General features: G+C 48.7%; 1 protein-coding gene and 1 long non-coding RNA gene across 2 annotated transcripts in view; one reads left to right on the top strand and one right to left on the bottom strand.

Moving 5' to 3' along the window:
- jam3b (junctional adhesion molecule 3b) overlaps window positions 1-10,220 on the bottom strand; it is a 28,736-nt gene extending 18,516 nt beyond the window's left edge. Inside the window, exon 1 of the mRNA XM_047043272.1 lies at window positions 10,099-10,220. Within this exon, the coding sequence (XP_046899228.1) occupies window positions 10,099-10,183 (85 nt within the window). The 5' untranslated portion in view covers window positions 10,184-10,220. The remainder of the gene's footprint in view (window positions 1-10,098) is intronic.
- Window positions 1-21,395, top strand: part of LOC124482772 — a 41,435-nt gene that overhangs the window by 7,836 nt on the left and 12,204 nt on the right. Inside the window, exon 2 of the long non-coding RNA XR_006957769.1 lies at window positions 2,447-2,565. This is a non-coding gene — a long non-coding RNA (uncharacterized LOC124482772). The remainder of the gene's footprint in view (window positions 1-2,446; window positions 2,566-21,395) is intronic.

The following is a 21,395-nucleotide window of genomic DNA, read 5'->3' as shown; positions in this document are numbered from 1 at the left end:
CCCATGGGAAATGCCAGACGATTGTGTCAGATGGCAGAACCGTCCAGCTCTGCGGATGTTTCTTCAACCTTAACAAAGCTATGCAGTCACACAAAGTTAGACGTAACTGTTATATAAAAGGTTACAGTGCAACCTGTTGCCCGGAAAACATAGATGACCGCCTTCCGTTTTAACGGTCAGAGGCCTGCTGTGGTAGTCAGAGGCTTCCAGTCACTGTTCAGCCCAAAATATCTCCATAGTGTCATATCTGATATGGCAGGGTAGGTCATCGAGACAAAGTGGGGCCCAACCAGTCACCGTAGGATCAACACATCACCACACATCACCACACATCACCACCATTACCACCATTACCTCAGCAGCCTGCCAGAAACTTCTGAGGAGACATTGTTTACAGACCCACTGCTTTTCTCTCTTATTTAAATCTCAGAAAGATGGAGTAGTAATTCAGAAGGCTCAGATTAGTCATCGCAAAGAAACATGTAGCCATCTGGACGATGATCCAGGGGGAACACTCCTCCCTCTCACATAATCCTCCCTCTGTCCTCCCTCCGTCCTACCTCCCTCCGTCCTACCTCCCTCCTCCCTCCCTCCGTCCTACCTCCCTCCGTCCTCCCTCCGTCCTCCCTCCGTCCTCCCTCCGTCCTCCGTCCTCGCTCCGTCCTCCCTCCGTCCTCCCTCCCTCCGTCCTCCCTCCGTCCTGCCTCCCTCCGTCCTCCCTCCCTCTGTCCTCCCTCCGTCCTGCCTCCCTTCGTCCTCCCTCCGTCCTCCCTCCGTCCTCCCTCCCTCCGTCCTCCCTCCGTCCTCCCTCCGTCCTCCCTCCGTCCTCCCTCTGTCCTCCCTCTGTCCTCCCTCCCTCCGTCTCCTTCTGTCCTGCCTCCCTCCGTCCTCCCTCCGTCCTCCCTCCATCCTCCTCACCCGCCAGATGTGGAGCCACCTTGTCAGAACCATCATCTCACGCTCTCTTCACAGGCCTTCTCCTAGGCCTATTGTTACTGTCCTTTGGCACGGCCATTTTCATATGACTCAGCCAAGCAACAGCCAGGGGGTAAAATAGCTTTAATTGGGAATGATTACAGCCAAACCTATTAGTGGAGTGAGGAGAATATTTTGTCAATTACCATGACGACAGAATGGAATGTCCTTATTGCCGGTTGTGATCTTTGCAGTTACACATAGCAATTAACCCCACCCCGGATAAGTGATGTCTCTAACTGATTGGCCAACTGTTGACCTAATCTCTTTAAATGCACTGTACCAACCAAACCCTGATGGGAAGACTAGAAAACAGGCGTAAGTACCGTGGTTTAACCTAGATACTCCATTCCAGCCACATCTAATGCTTACATCTGCGGTCTGTCTGTGTGAACTACTGTCCATTAACATGCAGGCGAAACACACACTCTTCCCGTCCAGAACCAGGCCAGGCCTGGGTGGGCTTGCGCTGGGCGAGCGCTGGGCGTGCGCTGGGCGTGCGCTGGGTGTGCACTGGGCGTGCGCTGGGCGTGCACTGGGCGTGCGCTGGGCGTGCGCTGGGTGTGCACTGGGCGTGCGCTGGGCGTGCACTGGGCGTGCGCTGGGCGTGCGCTGGGTGTGCACTGGGCGTGCGCTGGGCGTGCACTGGGCGTGCGCTGGGCGTGCGCTGGGTGTGCACTGGGCGTGCGCTGGGCGTGCACTGGGCGTGCGCTGGGCGTGCGCTGGGTGTGCACTGGGCGTGCGCTGGGCGTGCACTGGGCGTGCGCTGGGCGTGCACTGGGCGTGCGAGCGCTGAAGCCTGGACCTACGGGACAGTGCCCACAGTCACGAGGGCCGTGATCCTGAGTGTTGATGATCTGAAATCAAACTGCATGGTTGGTCAGTTCCACATGGATGATCCTCCGAGCCCAGCTGGGGTAAAGGACGGTTAAGAGCCTGCTCTCATCATCCTACAGATATAGATTCCTTCTGAAAGTGTGGTGGAAAATGCATGAACCCATAAGATCATTGTTCCAGTTCAAGCCAGATAGCTGGAGTTGCTTTCAGAGGGTCTTTGGCTGGGCTTGTTGTTGGCGGCTTGTTGTTGTTCAGTCTCCCAGGGCCACACAAGACTGTCTGAGTGCTGTTCCTTTACCTGCCCCCCCCACACACACACATACACACACACACACACACATACACACACACACATACACATACACACACACACACACACACACACACATACACACACACACACACACACACACACACACACACATACACACACACACACACACACACACACACACATACACACACACACATACACACACACACACACACACACATACACACACATACACACACACACACACACACACACACACAACACTTTTGTTCTACTGTTCTGTACCAGGCTTATTTATTTTCCCGATAAATTATTTGTTAGTTATATTCTGACTGTAGTTTTACACGTTTAATATTTCAGGAGAACGACACATCTCTACTGCCATTGTTCTGAGATGAGACTGGTTCCAGGTCTGCACGTGCAAGGAGGGCGGCGGAACATCAGATACTAACTCCTCTGTCTCTGCTCCTGAGCATAGGGTGAGTCACTATACTGTCATCAGATTTCACAATTTAGTGAAACACTCGACTGTTCCTCCCTGCTTCAGTCTATAGCCTTCTAGTTCCATTATGAACGTACAATAGCATGGAGTAATGGAATTAACATATTCAGAGCAGGAGCCCTCCTGGAACATTGTTTGTCCAACAGGTCAGTGTACAGTAAGTACACTGTATGAGTCCAGCACGTCACTGCGGAAGCAGTAACAGTGAGTCTAGAAGTGCTCAGGGTGGCTACGACCTGGATCAGCAGTCAATACGGTCCTGGTTCGTGAGCGCAGTGTGCTATATTCATCTCTTTAAACCATTAGCCATAAATAAACATTTGATACTGTCATGCACATCTCGTCTCCTAGTAGGGACATTCAAGCAGCAGCTAAACACCATGCCGTTCTCTTAACAATTTTAGAAATATGGTTGAAGCCAATCACGGCTGGCGAAACAGACCCTAGCCGGAGGGGACGGCAGTCCATCCAGCTTCAGATGGCAGGCTGGGGACGTCGAGGACGTGACAGCAGAGGCAGGCAGGGCACTACAGAGGCAGGCAGGGCACTACAGAGGCAGGCAGGACACTACAGAGGCAGGCAGGGCACTACAGAGGCAGGCAGGGCACTACAGAGGCAGGCAGGGCACTACAGAGGCAGGCAGGGCACTACAGCTTGCAGATAATTGTCATTCTGTCGTGATGCGCATGCAAGCTTAAGGGAGTCTCATTTTATGGTCAATTGCTGATTCCGAGCGATGTTGGAGCCCCTGTTAGTCCTCCTGTGGAGTTGAGATCAACGTGGCTCCTGCCTGCGTGAGCGTTCCCACGACAACATGAGGAGCTACACAGACATACATTTCTATGACAATCTGTCGTAATCCTGATTCTTAAAACATTATTCTTGCTTCTGTTGGGATTAAATTGGTTTTAAAGGGGCAACTTTAATCTTTGTCTCATGTTGCAACAAATCATTTTCTTTGTTCATAAATTGACATTTTTAAACAGTCTTCTCTCTCCTAGTCTTGGACTCATTGCGGGGTCGCTGTAAATTGCTTCTGGTGCAGCAGAACCCCAGTCCAACTAGCTCCTTTCAATTACAAGGTCCGCTGTGCCATCTCCAAACGTTTTTGTTATATATATTTTTTTTTTGTATTACTTTTTCAAGTGTCAAACAATCTCTTAGTAATACAGCCTGCTTCTGCCAGCTGGGTGAATTCCCCTTGGTTTGGTTGGAGTTATCTTCTAGCTCTGATAAGGACCACTGAGTAAACATGTTAAGCCTGGTCTGGAAGCAGAACTTTTGTCTACGAGGAAGGATGATAAGATAGTGTGGTTATATTTGAAGAAGTCTCCATGGAATTTGAAGTAAAAAAAAAGGAGGGCAATTCTGCTGCCCTGGTCCTTCGTCGGTTCCTGGAAGCTTGCTTATCACGTACCATCTTATTTATGGCTGAATTCAGAGTGAATTCACAGGATCATGTTACAGCAGTGACATATGCCCGCCTAACTTCTGAGTAGTGATGTGAATGACTGTTGATAAGGCTGTTGATAAGGCTGTTTTATGGCTGTTGATAAGGCTGTTGATAAGGCTGTTGATAAGGCTGTTTTATGACTGTTGATAAGGCTGCTTTTCCTCCTCCCTCTCTTCCTTTCTGTCTCAGAGGAGGGACATAGAGCATTACCCTCTGTCACATAGGGGGGACATGGAGCATTACCCTCTGTCACATAGGGGGGACATGGAGCATTACCCTCTGTCTCATAGGAGGGACATAGAGCATTACCCTCTGTCTCATAGGAGGGACATAGAGCATTACCCTCTGTCTCATAGAGGGGACATAGAGCATTACCCTCTGTCTTATAGGAGGGACATAGAGCATTACCCTCTGTCACATAGAGGGGACATAGAGCATAACCCTCTGTCTCATAGGGGGGACATAGAGCATTACCCTCTATCTCATAGAGGGGACATAGAGCATTACCCTCTGTCACATAGAGGGGGCATGGAGCATTACCCAGGCGGGCCTGTAGCAGGACTCTGTCGAGGGCCACCATGTTCCAAACTCGCCACTTATGTCTGGCATTACGGCAGATATCCCAGGCATGCTCTTCCCCTGGCTGCTGTCAGTTACACGTGGCAGCTGGGTCAGAGCACTGCTGAGCAGTCCCATCCACCAGCCCTGAAACATGAGGGGGTCGACTTCATATCCATGATCCAGTGTGACAGGATCAGAAAATGCCATTCATGTCCCTAGATATTAGCACGTTGGTATTTATTTATTCATGTTCCGTCCAACACATTTTATTTCTTTTTCCACCCAACTAACGATGAAGTTTTAATGGATGGTAGCCCTTAGTAGGTCAGCTCTATGTATTATGAAGAACTAACCCGCTTCAAATCCCAGGCTATCCTCTCCTCTAATGGTCTGGGAGATAGTCTAGGAGATCACCTCAGTCTCAACAGAGGACTCCCTCCTCCCTGATGCATTTACTCTAAGAAAAAACAAGTCAAATAATTCCCTCGCCAATTCCTGCCATTTAACACTGTGGAATAGATCCTGCTTAAAACCTTCATCTTACCAGTTAAGAAGCCTGTTGGTGTTAGTCTCTAACACCAGATTGACAGATGGTCTGGTTACAATCTGCCCTCTCCAGGCTGGTCAGTCAGCTAAATACACATTGCTGGTCTAATGTTGTTTAGCAGCAGGGCGACTATTGATCCTTTTCTTTCTGTTGTTACACGCTAATTAAGAAACAGTTCCTTGGAGATAGAGAGGCCAAACCTAGTGGAGTGTATTTGATTAAAAACACAATATCCATATTTCAAAAAGGGGATACAGTAAGATCTAAAATAACATAAAAAGCAGCAATACTTAACATTAAGGTTACATTAACTACCATGTAGTTACATAGCAAAGCTTACAGGACCAACTATGTAGTTACACTTCATTACAGTTTTGTGGTAAAGTTATTACTGTTGAAAAACCAGAAAAGCCTTCATATGAACATGATAGCGGTAATGTAGGACAGTTTGATGGGGCCTGTAATGATCTGGATAAGAATCTAGGTAGGAGTGTCCTGGCAGCCTGCAGTCATCTGGATGTTCTGATCTCGAGCCGGTCGTCAGAGTGATCAAGCGTGATGTGATGCTGCGTTTCTGCCTGATGATGAATCATTTGTAGCGTGTTGTTGATACAGCATCTGAGACGATTACATGGGAACACCACCACCCTAACCCTCCTCCACACCACCTTAACACCACCCTAACCCTCCTCCACACCACCTTAACACCACCCTAATCCTCCTCCACACCACCTTAACACCACCCTAACCCTTCCTTCACACCACCTTAACACCACCCTAACCCTCCTCCACACTGTCTTAACACCACCCTAACCCTCCTCCACACCACCACCCTAACCCTCCTCCACACTGTCTTAACACCACCCTAACCCTCCCAGTTACTGCTGTTACATGAACATCCCACCACCCTAACCCTTCTCTTCCCCAGTTACTCAACACTTTGTTACCAAACAACCCACTCCCTTTGGATGAACACCAACATTTCTGAGGGATTTTATAACCAAAACAAATCTGCTGCAAAGCCAGTACTACAGTACCATGTGAAAGCATTTCCAGTTTGATGTTGATCAGCTTGATGATTAAGTTACAAGATAGCACATTGTTTTAGAATAGTACTACTTTATATTGTAATTGAATGATCGTTTAACTAAACGCATGCATCCGTCTCTGACAAGGCCACACATCTGAATGAGAAGTTTCACCTCAGTCTGACATACCAGGCTAGAGTAATTGTCTTTATGACCGAATGTAAACAATAACAGAATGTGAAGTCTGGCTCTGACTCCAAGCACATCGCCGGAGCTTAGCCTCGTCTGTGCCTTGTCATTAATACATTCATCTAAATTGACTGCTTCCCAAATGTTGATCGATGGTGTTCTCGTCTGACCTGTGAGAGCCCAGGCTGTGTCCTAGCCATGGAACCAAGGCTCCACCACAGACAGGATTCCTCCCCAAGGAATCACATGACCACCTCTAAACATCCCCAAACAGGAAGTATTCCCAACACTGCCCCTACACTCACAGGGTGATAGGGGACTAGATTAGTCACTAAATACAAAGTAAACAAAAGCAGACTGCCTCACGCCACAAAGCTAACTATGGATTCTCGCTGCTCTTGACAGAAAAAGATGTTGCTGTATCAGTCTTCTCTTTTGTTCACATACTTTTATCGACGTTCAGAGAACGTACATGCTTAAAATTCCTGAAAGGTTAGCGTGTTTGGAGCTTTTGCACCCATGTCTACCGAGCTGACAGGTTTACCAGGCTAAACATTCATTAAAACAGGATAGGCGCTGGCTTCGATCACCTTTCATGCTCCTGGTGAGAGGTTTATGTGGATTGTCGTCTCATGAAAGGACATATGAACACAGGTGGACTTCTAACTCCCACAAAGCTGCCACCACCTCCTTCCCTTCTGTCCACCTACCAGAGAAACCCCTCAGGCCTTTATAGTCTCTTTATAGTCTATCTAAACATTGAGAAATATCACTACACAGTCCATGACGGCTTCCGTCCATGTGGTTGTGATTGGAATGCTTCATGTGCTGCTAACAGTGTCTGAGGTTTGGATGCCTGGATAGATATTTCTGTCCGTAGCCTCTGCGCCCGGACACCTTCCTCATGCGCTCAGCTGCTTCAGGGCTCTGTGCTGTTTGTCCTTGTGGTAGAGCCATGCCGTGTGTATGTGGAGCACGAGGGTACTGATGTGGATAATAAAGCATGATGCTATAGTTATCTACTGAGCACTGTATCCTACATGTCTCTTTATACATCTGAGTTTGATGTCTTAAGAACAACATGAGTAAAAACAGAGAGGCATGTTAAAGTATGGGGGGTTTATGTTGTCACACAATTGCTTTCGGGGTTAAAAGGTTAACGATTCAACTGATAAGAACTGACTGGGACTCTGGGGTTCCTTGGTGAAGTCCATGTTTCCATTTTTCTATCTTTCTTTGCCATTTACTGTCTACAGTAAAATGTCAGGCTGTGTGTGACTCGCCCTGAAGGGTTCCTACATGCCATGCAGGGAATAACCAAACATTTGCTCACAAGCTGTTGGTGGAAAGGGAAGCATTTGACAACAAGCCCCTCCTGGAGCTAGCTTGATCAGCACTTTCCTCAGGGCTCCCCCCTCCATAAGCAGCTATGCCACACATGCCAAACAATGCCAAGACACCTGTTTTGGGGGCTCCTTTAAAATACATACTTGTTCAGTTGTTTGCTGTTAGAAGAGTTTACCCAGTAAAAATGTGTCCGCTATTCTGTGAAGCGCTGCAAGGCCGAACCGCTTGGCATGATGAAATGACCTATCAAAGAGAAGCCCTCCACACATCACTCCACAAGAGACAGCTGTCTGTCTCTGCTGATAGAGGTCTCTGCTGATAGAAGTCTCTGCTTCCTCTGAGCTGCCAGGAGGCACAAAACAACTGGCCTACAACTGGAGTTTCAAATGTCGCTTGGCTTAGTCATGTAGAGTAATCAATTTCTGACTAATTTGCAAAAAGGTCATTCATCAAGCCTGAAATTACATTTGCTCGTGTCCCACTTTCAAGGCTGTACAAGGTAGATCAGGCTGTACAAGTTACATCAGGCTGTACAAGGTAGATCAGGCTGTACAAGGTAGAAGTGATTTATTAGGATTTTGAACAGGTGGTTTCTCTAAGATCGTGAGAATGCCAGTGGTGAAGCTGAGGTTTATGTGGCAGAGTTCTGATCTGCTTTGAGCGTTGTCCAAGCCCCTACATACTAGCAGGAGTACCAGGCAAAAGCATTCCTAAGTGCTTACCCCTGTTCTGAGAAATTCAGGTAAAAACAATAGTGGAAAATGGCAGAATGTTCTTGCAGGCATGTTTTTAAACACAAAACAATTCCAAACAAATAAGGCTACATTCCTACAACTTTCTTGCGCCTTTAAATTATGTTAAGTAGTCCTACCTAAAAGACATAATGATGTCAGATAACTGAGACATTATTTTCTTTATTAAATGAATTCCATGGACACACATTTGCATTTCTCAAGATGACTCAAGTAATGCATCTCTTAAAATGGAAATGTATTTCCCCCCTTTTTATCCACCAGTCAACAAGTCTGCCTTTTAATGTAATCTTTAAAGGCTACCAGACTGCAAGGAGGCCGTGTGAGACACTGCAACATTTCTACCTCCTAATTAAATCCACCGAGGTTTAAACCAATCCGCACACTTGGATGATCAGAAGCTAACGGCGTGGTGTGACGGCTCGGGCTCCTTTTGTTCTACCCGTCCTCGCGCCGCTCGCCCAGCCCTCAGACAGATGACCCGCCGACCCTCTAGTTCTGCTACAGGCTATGGCCTCATTTTGGTGATTTATTTTGTTTTGCTTTAACAAGTGCTGATTAATTAAAGTTAGAAAACTGCATTTAAAATGTAAAACTTGTTTTGTGGATATAGACTTAAGAGTTTCTAAACGCACTTTTAATGTCGTAATATTTTGATGTTGGCAAATGATTTGCATATTGTATCACTAAACTAAGGCAAACAGGAAAATCCAAAATTGCCACATTTTAATATTTCAGGTTTCCAAAAGGATGAGAAGGCCTTGTCGTCGAAACACAAAGCTTTCCGTTAACAAATGGCATAGGCCCATACCCTTTCTCAAATGTCATCAAACTGATTAGATTTGGTGAGATAAAGATGGTCCATCGATCGTTCCGAGAGAGCTAATAAAAACTTTCAAACTCTGTTTAAGGACAGAAGCACGCGCTGCCCGCTGGCCTACACAAGCTCCTCCCGCGGACCGTCTGTTCCCGTGGAAAACTACCGTTATCTCGCATCACTGGCTCTAGCGCCGTACGGTTTATAACAAGCCTGATGTATATATAACAACTTCACTATAGATAACTGGAAATTTCAAGATATAATTTCAGAATTTAAGAACGTCTGTTTGTCTAAAAATCCAACACCTAAAACTTTTGGAACTAGAGAAGTAGCCAAACCGACAAATCCAACCACCAAATTGACCAAAGCAGAATGTTTTCTTTAGATAAGGCTCGGTTAAATTATAACTCGGAAATAGATGTGGATGTTTTAAATAACTGTTTAGGAATAGTTCTCCAAGACACGCTTCACAAAGCCAGACAGTGAAACGCCGTCCGTTAGAAACGGCATTTCATCGAGTCAGTAGTGCTCACGCTCTAGCGATATGATGACAAATAAATTCCCTTATCAGTCGTTTTCAAATATTATTTGACCTACAATGATCTCAACACTTTTCTCTGTGCTGGGTGAATGGTTTGATACTGTAAGGTATATTTAGTTAAGTCTGAAAGAATCACAACTAATCAGACACAAATGTAACACGTAACCGGCACACGAGTCAAAAGTAGATTCAGCATAGAACCGATCACCCACGGATCTTTCCTTGGTAATAATACTCGGTTAGGAATCTATAACATGAATTTAGCTACTTACAGTGAGTTGAGAGGAGGACCAGAAAGCAAGCCAGACGTGTTAACGCCATCTTGAAGTCGATGCAATGTTCAGTTTGGCTGTACATGCGCAAAGTAAAGAGCTTTGGAGAGGATGGAGAGGACTGCGAGCGACAGAGAGAGACAGAGAGAGAGAGAGAGAGAGAGAGAGAGAGAGAGAGAGAGAGGGGGGGGGGGCTGGGTGAATCTATTGTATCGGGTTTCCATAGCTACCAAAAGCATCACTCACAAAGACAAGAATTTATGGTTGAGATGTGGGAGGCTTTTAGAACAGGACCCGCTGCAGCAGCCTGCTCAGTATCAGCAGGTTATATTCACTTCTGACGCGCCTGTTCAGATACAAACATACTCTAAATGAAATCACGCATTATAGTAATTGCCTGAAATCTCACTACTATGTATTCCACTGTCAATGACAAATCATTTATTTTATTATGTTTGTTGTGCTGTTAAATTGTTGTTATGTAGACTAAACAAGGGATTATTGTACATTGATTGGAGGTTCTGCTACAGGCCTAATCCTGTCACTGGATAACTGAAGCCTGCATGTGATCTACAGGATTTCAGCTAAAGGAAACATTCAGCCACTTATCCTGGTAAGGCTCCATAGAGGCTGCATGCATGCATGCACCATGCACCATGCACCATGCACTGCTGCCCATAACTGGACCTTCATAGCAAAATAAACATCAGTCGTGTGTGCGTGCGTGCATGCAAGCTTGTGGGGGTGTGTGTGTGTGTGGTTGTGTGTGTGTGTGGGTGTGGGAGTGGGTGGTACTGAGTTTGACCGGCCAGTAGCAGGAATACATGTCACCCTTGATAGGATAGTAGTGTAATGTATAGGATAGTAGTGTAATGTATAAGATTGGAGCGTCAATTTTTTGAATGTTCTCCACATTCAGTTAGTCACTCTCATGCAAGTCCTCCAGTAAACTGACAAGACAACAGTGTCTTACAGGACTATAAAGTCATACATTCAGAGCGAATGGAGTTCAAATATGGAACGTTTCCAATGTGCACAATGCATTAACTCTACATTGATGTTCATGGAAGAACAGTAAGTGAAGACACACACACACACACTCACAATACAGTGTTACAGCTTCTTTTGTATCCATTGTCTGGCCTCTTGTCTTCTGAATAATAGAGGTGGTTTGAGTCTTTCAGAGACATGTTACATTCTGGGATATACTTCCCAGCACTTAGGGAAACCATAAGGCTTCCAAGCCTGAACGTCTGCCCCACATGATAGTCAGGGCCAACCTCATTTTTTTATCCAAGATCAATCTTTTAAGGCAGGCATTCAAATAACGTATGTACACATATACAGTGCAAGGTAGAGAGACATGTTGATCGTCACAGCTGAATGAAACAACTTTCAGCATTTGAACTTTTTTCTGAAGTGTACTCGTATGAGTGTACATGAATGTATGCATGAGAGTTCTGAGGCCTGACCCATTCCCTTCTGCGAGGTCAGAGAGAAGACTGTTTTAAATAACTCAGTTTCCAACAAGAACAGATGTTTATGAACTCATCTTGCATCGTGTCAGGAAAGGCACCACTCCTCCTCTCCACCACCCAGCCTCCTCCTCTCCACCACCCAGCCTCCTCCTCCTCTCCACCACTTAGCCTCCTCTCCACCACCCAGCCTCCTCCTCCTCTCCACCACTTAGCCTCCTCTCCACCACCCAGCCTCCTCCTCCTCTCCACCACCCAGCCTCCTCCTCCTCTCCACCACTTAGCCTCCTCTCCACCACCCAGCCTCCTCCTCCTCTCCACCACCCAGCTTCCTCCTCCTCTCCACCACCCAGCCTCCTCTTCCTCCCCACCACCCAGCCTCCTCCTCTCCACCACCCAGCCTCCTCCTCCTCCCCACCCAGCCTCCTCCTCCTCCCCACCACCCAGCCTCCTCCTCCTCTCCACCACCCAGCCTCCTCCTCTCCACCACCCAGCCTCCTCCTCCTTTCCACCACCCAGCCTCCTCCCCTCTCCACCACCCAGCCTCCTCCTCTCCACCACCCAGCCTCCTCCTCCTCCCCACCACCCAGCCTCCTCCTCCTCTCCACCACCCAGCCTCCTCTAATCGGTCCTCTAACACAGGAATTGTGGAGAGGACACTTGTCCAATCACGTAAAGGGAGTGTGTCCTCTACTGTGCGTCCTCTGCAGAACAGTGAACAGGGTTCACCAGCGGAGGAAAGCCTCTTGTTGGCAGAACCAGCGATCCTCATTTAGAGGCCCTTACAGGAGTCAAGAACGTTTACATGTAACACCTGAGCACTCAGATAGACAGCACTCAGACAGGACTCCAGTCTCCTCCAGGCTCCAGGGGAGGCACCCAATCAGTGGCCCAATGTGTGATTTGATTGGTGAAGGGTGAAGATAAGGATATCAAGCCAATGTATTTATATCCCTGATGTATCACATTTTATATTTAGACGATGATAGACAGCCTAGCTGGCAGGCCCTGTCACGCCCAGTCCTCTGCACACGTCTCGCAAAATCCCCCAAACAACCCTGTGTTCAGAGAAGCTGGACCCTGTGTTCAGAGAAGCTGGACCCTGTGTTCAGAGAAGCTGGACCCTGTGTTCAGAGAAGCTGGACCCTGTGTTCAGAGAAGCTGGACCCTGTGTCTAGAGAAGCTGGACCCTGTGTCTAGAGAAGCTGGACCCTGTGTCCAGAGAAGCTGGACCCTGTGTTCAGAGAAGCTGGACCCTGTGTCTAGAGAAGCTGGACCCTGTGTCTAGAGAAGCTGGACCCTGTGTCCAGAGAAGCTGGACCCTGTGTTCAGAGAAGCTGGACCCTGTGTTCAGAGAAGCTGGACCCTGTGTTCAGAGAAGCTGCACCCTGTGTTCAGAGAAGCTGGACCCTGTGTCTAGAGAAGCTGGACCCTGTGTCTAGAGAAGCTGGACCCTGTGTCCAGAGAAGCTGGACCCTGTGTTCAGAGAAGCTGCACCCTGTGTTCAGAGAAGCTGTACCCTGTGTTCAGAGAAGCTGCACCCTGTGTCTAAAGAAGCTGCACCCTGTGTCAAGAGAAGCTGGACCCTGTGTCTAGAGAGGCTGGACCCTGTGTTCAGAGAAGCTGGACCCTGTGTCTAGAGAAGCTGGACCCTGTGTCTAGAGAGGCTGGACCCTGTGTTCAGAGAAGCTGGACCCTGTGTCTAGAGAAGCTGGACCCTGTGTCTAGAGAAGCTGGACCCTGTGTCTAAAGAAGCTGGACCCTGTGTTCAGAGAAGCTGGACCCTGTGTCTAAAGAAGCTGCACCCTGTGTCAAGAGAAGCTGGACCCTGTGTCTAGAGAGGCTGGACCCTGTGTTCAGAGAAGCTGGACCCTGTGTCTAGAGAAGCTGGACCCTGTGTCTAGAGAGGCTGGACCCTGTGTTCAGAGAATCTGGACCCTGTGTTCAGAGAAGCTGGACCCTGTGTCTAGAGAAGCTGGACCCTGTGTCTAGAGAAGCTGGACCCTGTGTCTAAAGAAGCTGGACCCTGTGTTCAGAGAAGCTGCACCCTGTGTCCAGAGAAGCTGGACCCTGTGTCTAGAGAAGCTGGACACTTTGGCAGACATGAGTCCGTAGTATTCCCTCAACTTTCATGCTTATTTACAAACCCGCATGGACCTTGTCAGGCTTAAGCGAGTAAAAGGATCGGGGGGGAAATGAGAACTGTACCAGAATTTAGATCAAATAAATAGGGCATTTTTTCCCAAGAGCGCTCGATGTGTCTCAAGTAATCACTTCTCGTGCTCTGCAAGTCTGTCAGAGTGTGTTTGAGGGTCTATCCTGCTGCTATCGTTACAGTTTAACTCTGAGTGATCCTGGAACCAGGCAGGTTCTCACTGGAAGCAGGCAGGTTCTCCTGAAGATATATTGACTGTTACCGCCTTTATAGCGAAACACAATACATGATCCTTCAGTAGAACACAGACCTGACCAGGAATACAATTAGACAAACTAAATGTGTGAAAAGAACGAAAGAAAATGAATTCACAACCTTTATGTACTCATCTTTTTATGTTCTAACTAAGGTTTATAGTAGCTGTGTCTTTATTTAAAACACTTTTAGTTTCCTGTTGAGGCTGGGACTCATTTGGATTTACATAAATGTAACAAATCTTCAATAGAAATCAAAGAAATGAATGCACAAAGCCCAACTGAATCCTAAAACGGCGAGAGGTTTGGGAATGTACACGTTCCTCCATGTTCCAGAGCACACAGAAACAGAAAGGGCCTGTACAGTATACACAGAGCAAATGAAACATTTTGAACTCGTGAAAAACAGAAAATGGAGCATAAAGTAAATCAAGCCCAGACAAATCACAGAGGTGATTCACACACGATGCAACATAAAGAGTGTTTGGCTGGGTGCCAGATAGGGAGAGGTCGTGAGTGGTGAGCCTGAGGGTCTGAAGGCTGAAGCTCCTGTCAGGCCTAGCGTTGGGTCAGCCATGCAGCAGTCTACACACCCTGACCCACACTCACACACACACACCCTGACCCACACACTCTCACACACACACTCTCACACACACACACACTCTCACACACACACCCTGACACACACTCACAGGAGAACTTGACAGCCAGGCCTGAGTGTGAAACGTCACACCAAGGCTGCCTTTCCAGGAAAGACGACGCAGTTTCACGGAGTGTGTTTACGATGCGTGTTTGAACCTATGAAAATATAATGATGACACAGACCAAGCCAAGCCTGGGCGGTTTTATGCAGCGTATGATTGTATAAATAACGTATTAATTCTTAGGCAGCAAGAAACATACTATAAAGTTCCATTTTATTTCTTATTTATCTGGAATTGACAGTTATCTTGTTCCATGATTTGGGCACAAATGAGTTATTTTGTTGTCCAGACCTTCACCTCAACTGCACCTCTCAACCTCGACCTGAAGCTCCCCTCGTTGTGACCTGGACAAGCACCTCCTCACTGCTCACACTTAGTGAGAAACCTGAGGCATGGGACTCACTTACTCTGAGGACTTTTGATGACAAATAAGTCTGCATTGTAGACACAGGACAGAAGTAGCTGTACATGAATGTTTTTAAAGCGTTTCTTAAAGACTGTCAACTGGTCTTTTCATACGCTACACCTGTATATGAATGTACGTTTCAGTAACATCTACAGATGTCTCCAAATAGTTGAAGCATCATTGTGCCCTCTGACTAAAGATCAAGGTTCACCCTTTAAATAATGTAAGGCACAAACCCACTCGAACTGTGGCACGCTGCCTGCTTATACATTAGTTATGAATCTAATTTTAGCTGAATGGCTTTTTAAAGATAATTCTGCTATTACTGCTACTGAGGGCCATTGCAGTATAACTGCTGAATACGTTCATGACCTCATGACAACAGATGTCTGATTCATACAAAAGTGAGTCATCTCTTATTACTGAGGCCAGCGTTTTGTTCGGCACATAATAGACTTGAGGCTCCATCTGGGTGTGTTCATTCACAGGCTCGCTTAAGGGGTGTGTGACACTGCATCCAGGGAACCCCCCCCAGGGTTGGTTTGCACCGGGGGCGGGGCTCTATCCTGCAGGTCCTCTCCACCTCTCCAACACCTCTCCACCTCTCCACCCCTCCACCCCTCCACCTCTCCACCCCTCTCCACCCCTCTCCACCCCTCTCCACCCCTCCACCCCTCTCCACCCCTCCACCCCTCCAACACCTCTCCACCCCTCTCCACCCCTCTCCACCCCTCTCCACCCCTCCACCCCTCCACCCCTCCACCCCTCCACCCCTCCACCCCTCTCCACCCCTCCAACACCTCTGCATCAACAAGATAACAAACGCATCGACCTGTTCTCTGGACTTCAGAATAGTTCTCTAAAGTTTTTTTTGTGAAAAAAACAAATTCTCTCTGTTTCTTGTGTCCCAGGATTCTAGAGAGAGTTTGGTGTTCTACAGCATGAGGTCTTTGGGTTGTGACATGATGAACTTGAGGAATTAATGAAGGCAGGAAGTCATTGACAAGATCTTGATCACATTGCATTAGTTCTATCTGAAAATGTAAGTATGAGATATCTTTCATCTGTCCGACAGTGTTAAGGCACATTTTAAGAGACGTCTCCATCTGAGTCAAAACTCCAGATGCCCCTGTTCTCAGCTGACTGGACAGTTTCATGTTCTTCACAGGGGACTTTACCAGGCCAGACCACTCAGAACATATTCTTATTTACAATGATAGGGTTTCCAGACAAGTATAAAAAGTATTCACTCCTGTAACTTATTTAAACAACCTGTCTCGTGTTAGAGAAACCTTGCAAGTTTTGGCCTCGCTAATATTATTACGGTGTTCATTACCTCAGGCTTTCCCACTTTGATATGTGTGAGGGATAATAATGCCCGTCCTAAAGATGTTAAACACAGAAGAGAAGCACAGAGTGAAAAACATCATTATAATCCTTCCAATTAACGTGCTCTCTTTCAAGTCAGAGCTATTGTTTTCTTACAAAGCCAGTCTTCAAACATTTTAAAATGTGGGTCATGTTGGCAGTAGATTTTCTGTCAGAGTTAATTGATATTAATGAGCTGTTTCAGATCCATTTCATGTGCAGACCCCACCTATAAAAAGACTTGACTAGTGTCCTGCCAGAAAAACGTTCCCTCATTTCAAAAACATTCTCCTCTGTTTTTATCTAGGTTAGTTCAGCAGATTCAAAACAAACTCAAACTATTCTCGCTAGATTTCCAGTTTATTACTTTTGGGTATTATATTGCTGATCACAAGACTGTCAATACAATGTAAATTAATTTATTGAAACTACTTCCTAAAAATATAAGCCATGTTGCACACATTTAAGTCAAATCAATATATTTGTTGAAATAAGGAGCAATTTGAGTACAGTTTTTCACATTAGGACAATCCTTTGGAACCAATTCTTCCATGAAATATGCGCAATACCAGTCACTCTTAAACCGTACAGCCTGCCTTTGCAGGGGGATGTGAGGCAGAGAGGGGTGTGAGGCAGAGAGGGGCTCTGCAGGGGGATGTGAGGCAGAGAGGGGTGTGAGGCAGAGTGGGGCTCTGCAGGGGGGATGTGAGGCAGAGAGGGGTGTGAGGCAGAGTGGGGCTCTGCAGGGGGATGTGAGGCAGAGAGGGGTGTGAGGCAGAGAGGGGTGTGAGGCAGAGTGGGGCTCTGCAGGGGGATGTGAGGCAGAGAGGGGTGTGAGGCAGAGTGGGGCTCTGCAGGGGGATGTGAGGCAGAGAGGGGTGTGAGGCAGAGTGGGGCTCTGCAGGGGGATGTGAGGCAGAGAGCGGTGTGAGGCAGAGTGGGGCTCTGCAGGGGGATGTGAGGCAGAGAGGGGTGTGAGGCAGAGTGGGGCTCTGCAGGGGGATGTGAGGCAGAGAGGGGTGTGAGGCAGAGTGGGGCTCTGCAGGGGGGATGTGAGGCAGAGAGGGGTGTGAGGCAGAGTGGGGCTCTGCAGGGGGATGTGAGGCAGAGAGGGGTGTGAGGCAGAGTGGGGCTCTGCAGGGGGGATGTGAGGCAGAGAGGGGTGTGAGGCAGAGTGGGGCTCTGCAGGGGGGATGTGAGGCAGAGAGGGGTGTGAGGCAGAGTGGGGCTCTGCAGGGGGGATGTGAGGCAGAGAGGGGTGTGAGGCAGAGTGGGGCTCTGCAGGGGGGATGTGAGGCAGAGAGGGGTGTGAGGCAGAGTGGGGCTCTGCAGGGGGGATGTGAGGCAGAGAGGGGTGTGAGGCAGAGTGGGGCTCTGCAGGGGGATGTGAGGCAGAGAGGGGTGTGAGGCAGAGTGGGGCTCTGCAGGGGGGATGTGAGGCAGAGAGGGGTGTGAGGCAGAGTGGGGCTCTGCAGGGGGATGTGAGGCAGAGAGGGGTGTGAGGCAGAGTGGGGCTCTGCAGGGGGGATGTGAGGCAGAGAGGGGTGTGAGGCAGAGTGGGGCTCTGCAGGGGGGATGTGAGGCAGAGAGGGGTGTGAGGCAGAGTGGGGCTCTGCAGGGGGGATGTGAGGCAGAGAGGGGTGTGAGGCAGAGTGGGGCTCTGCAGGGGGGATGTGAGGCAGAGAGGGGTGTGAGGCAGAGAGGGGCTCTGCAGGGGGGATGTGAGGCAGAGAGGGGTGTGAGGCAGAGTGGGGCTCTGCAGGGGGGATGTGAGGCAGAGAGGGGTGTGAGGCAGAGTGGGGCTCTGCAGGGGGATGTGAGGCAGAGAGGGGTGTGAGGCAGAGTGGGGCTCTGCAGGGGGGATGTGAGGCAGAGAGGGGTGTGAGGCAGAGGGAGGTCTGAACACCTTGCACAGGAGTGCAGCACAGGCAGAATCACAGCCCAGCTGCCTTTCAATCCCAATGAGGTAATGAGATCTGACAGACCAGCCAGGCGACACCCAGCCAGACCCAGACCAGCCAGGGAGAGAGAGACCAGCCAGAGAGAGAGAGACCAGCCAGAGAGAGAGAGAGACCAGCCAGAGAGAGAGAGAGAGACCAGCCAGAGAGAGACCAGCCAGAGAGAGACCAGCGAGAGAGAGAAACCAGCCAAAGAGAGAGAGAGAGAGACCAGCCAGAGAGAGAGACCAGCCAGAGAGAGAGAGACCAGCCAGAGAGAGAGAGACCAGCCAGAGAGAGAGAGAGAGACCAGCCAGAGAAAGAGACCAGCCAGAGAGAGAGAGACCAGCCGGAGAGAGAGACCAGCCAGAGAGAAACAGGAGATAGAAGAGAGACTTCTGACTCCCCACCTCACAGCCCCTCTGGGCTCAACTGAGGAGCGAAACAAAAGAACAAGCAGAATCTCTGAAGTATAAAAGATGCAGGGAGGGGGGTGAACGAAGAGGAAATGCAGGAGGTCCTGAGGACCCTGAGGTAGGAGGTGAGGGAGTGGTGTTGGGCTTCTGGGACCCTGAGGTAGGAGGTGAGGGAGTGGTGTTGGGCTGCTGGGACCCTGAGGTAGGAGGTGAGAGAGTGGTGTTGGGCTGCTGAGAAGAGAAGCGTTGCAACACTATGGAGTGAAGAGACGGTAGGAAAGAAAGAAAAACTGATAAACCGTAAAAGACCGTGAAGGATAAATCAGTGTCTGAAGATGTTTTCCCGCCCCAGCGAAGAGAATGATGCGTCCCGACGTTGTAGTGAAATCCAGTTGGAGGCCAAACCAGGAGACAATCAGTTGCTTTATTCTCTAGGTTGGAAAGGGTCGAAGAACGTTAAGCCCTTGAGGTTTACGTACCTAAATTAAGAAGGATTAGAAGCCAGCTGATTCAATCGGAAGCTCCCTGCTTTGTGTCTGACCAAGCCACCACGGCTCTTAGGTACTAAGAGACAAGGACATAAGAAGAGCTTTCTAAAGGAATTACGGCCTGTAAACCTCTTACACCTTTCTGTTAAAGCTCTTAATGTGATGTGGGGATTGCTGGTGGATCTTTGTGTTCTTCACATACAAATACATGAAAGAAGGAGTAATCTCTCTGTTGTCTCTCCTCATCTGTTCTCCTTGAAGGAAGGGGATACATTCGATAGGTTTGAAGGAAGGAGATGGAGAGATCTGTAGGTTTGAAGGAAGGAGATAGACAGATCTGTAGGTTTAAAGGTTTGTGTCATTTAAGAGTTGGACCAACATTCAGAATACTTTTTATTTTCTTTAAATTAATTTGGAATCCCAACTTTCTCTCACATTCCCATCATGACACAAAGAAAACAAACATTCAATGAAGATGTCCTCATAGTCGCATTCATGGTGAAAATGTTGAGTGAAAAATCAACAATTATGGATGTCCTGTACTATAATTATGAGCTCTAAACCATGTCCCCATCCCTGGTACGTGTGTCACGTGATCCACCCTCCCATGGGCGCTCTGCCCATCTCCCTCGCCTGGCTCAGACTGCTCACACCTGTCCCTCCTCCACTGCCAACACTGACCGCCTGGGTCTCCACCCTCCCTCAGCTGTCACCCGGCCAGGATGCCTGACACTGGGAGCTGGCTCCCCCCTGTCCCTCCTCCAGGATGCCTGACACTGGGAGCTGGCTCCCCCCTGTCCCTCCTCCAGGATGCCTGACACTGGGAGCTTGCTCCCCCCTGTCCCTCCTCCAGGATGCCTGACACTGGGAGCTGGCTCCCCCCTGTCCCTCCTCCAGGATGCCTGACACTGGGAGCTGGCTCCCCCCTGTCCCTCCTCCAGGATGCCTGACACTGGGAGCTGGCTCCCCCCTGTCCCTCCTCCAGGATGCCTGACACTGGGAGCTGGCTCCCCCCTGTCCCTCCTCCAGGATGCCTGACACTGGGAGCTGGCTCCCCCCCTGTCCCTCCTCCAGGATGGCTGGCACTGGGAGCTGGCTCCCTCCTGTCCCTCCTCCAGGATGGCTGGCTTCCTCCCACCTTCTCACCAGCGTTGGGGACGTCTGTGAAAACAACATCTGCACAGACAGACCGGCCTGGAGGAGAGGGGGAGGAGAGGAGAAGGGAGGAGAGGAGGAGAGGAGGAGAGGAGAGGAGAGGGGGATGGAGAGGAGAGGGGAGGGAGGGAGAGAGGAGAGAGGGGAAGGAGAGAGGAGAGGGGGAGGGAGACAAGAGGGGAAGGGAAATAGGGGAGGGAGAGAGGAGAGGGGGAAGGAGAGGACAGGAGCAGAGAGCAGGGTCTGGCTGCCTGCCACACGTGCAGATGCTCCTGTAACGTCTGTTGTGCTGTTAGTGCCACCTGGGTCTGTTCAGTGTAGCACCCCCACCTTCCCCCTGCCCCATCAGGACACGCACAATTCACTGAGCTCATGCTAATTAGCATGGAGTCTGGTTAGGCCACATTCAGCTGATGTGGGGGAGAATCATTCTGGATCCACTGAGGTCATATGGAGCACACTGAATGATGCTTGGCTTTCATTTCAGGGACATTATTTATGAAAATATGAAAAGAAAAAAAGATATATAGATCGTAATTTAATATTTTGATTTCAAAGGCAAATGTGTGTTTTGTCAGATTGTAATATGAAGCTTTCAAAGATTGTAAATTGACTTTCGTAAACTTTACAATACAACCAGTTTCAGATAGAACAACAACAAACAATCTGCCTCAAGATTACGACCCTGATGAAGCATTTCCTTTCCTTCTACTCATCAGACGCGTCTGTCCCAGACTGATCTCCAGGCATGCCAGTCCACATCATGTACTTTACTACAGGACTAGATCTAAAGAAATGAGTCTCAAACCTGGCTTCCAGATCCTAACCCTCTAGCACAGCTTCCCCCAACTCTCACTAAACACTTTCAGTCTCCACAAGACTGCTGCTGTCTGAGCGACCAAACAACCGTTTCTAAACCTCAGTCTCATCATTCTT

This window comes from Hypomesus transpacificus, chromosome 20 (genome assembly GCF_021917145.1).
Source record: "Hypomesus transpacificus isolate Combined female chromosome 20, fHypTra1, whole genome shotgun sequence".
Classification (NCBI taxonomy): domain Eukaryota; kingdom Metazoa; phylum Chordata; class Actinopteri; order Osmeriformes; family Osmeridae; genus Hypomesus; species Hypomesus transpacificus.
The sequence above is the reverse complement of the archived record's forward strand: the minus strand, read 5'-3'. Positions and strand labels throughout refer to the sequence as shown.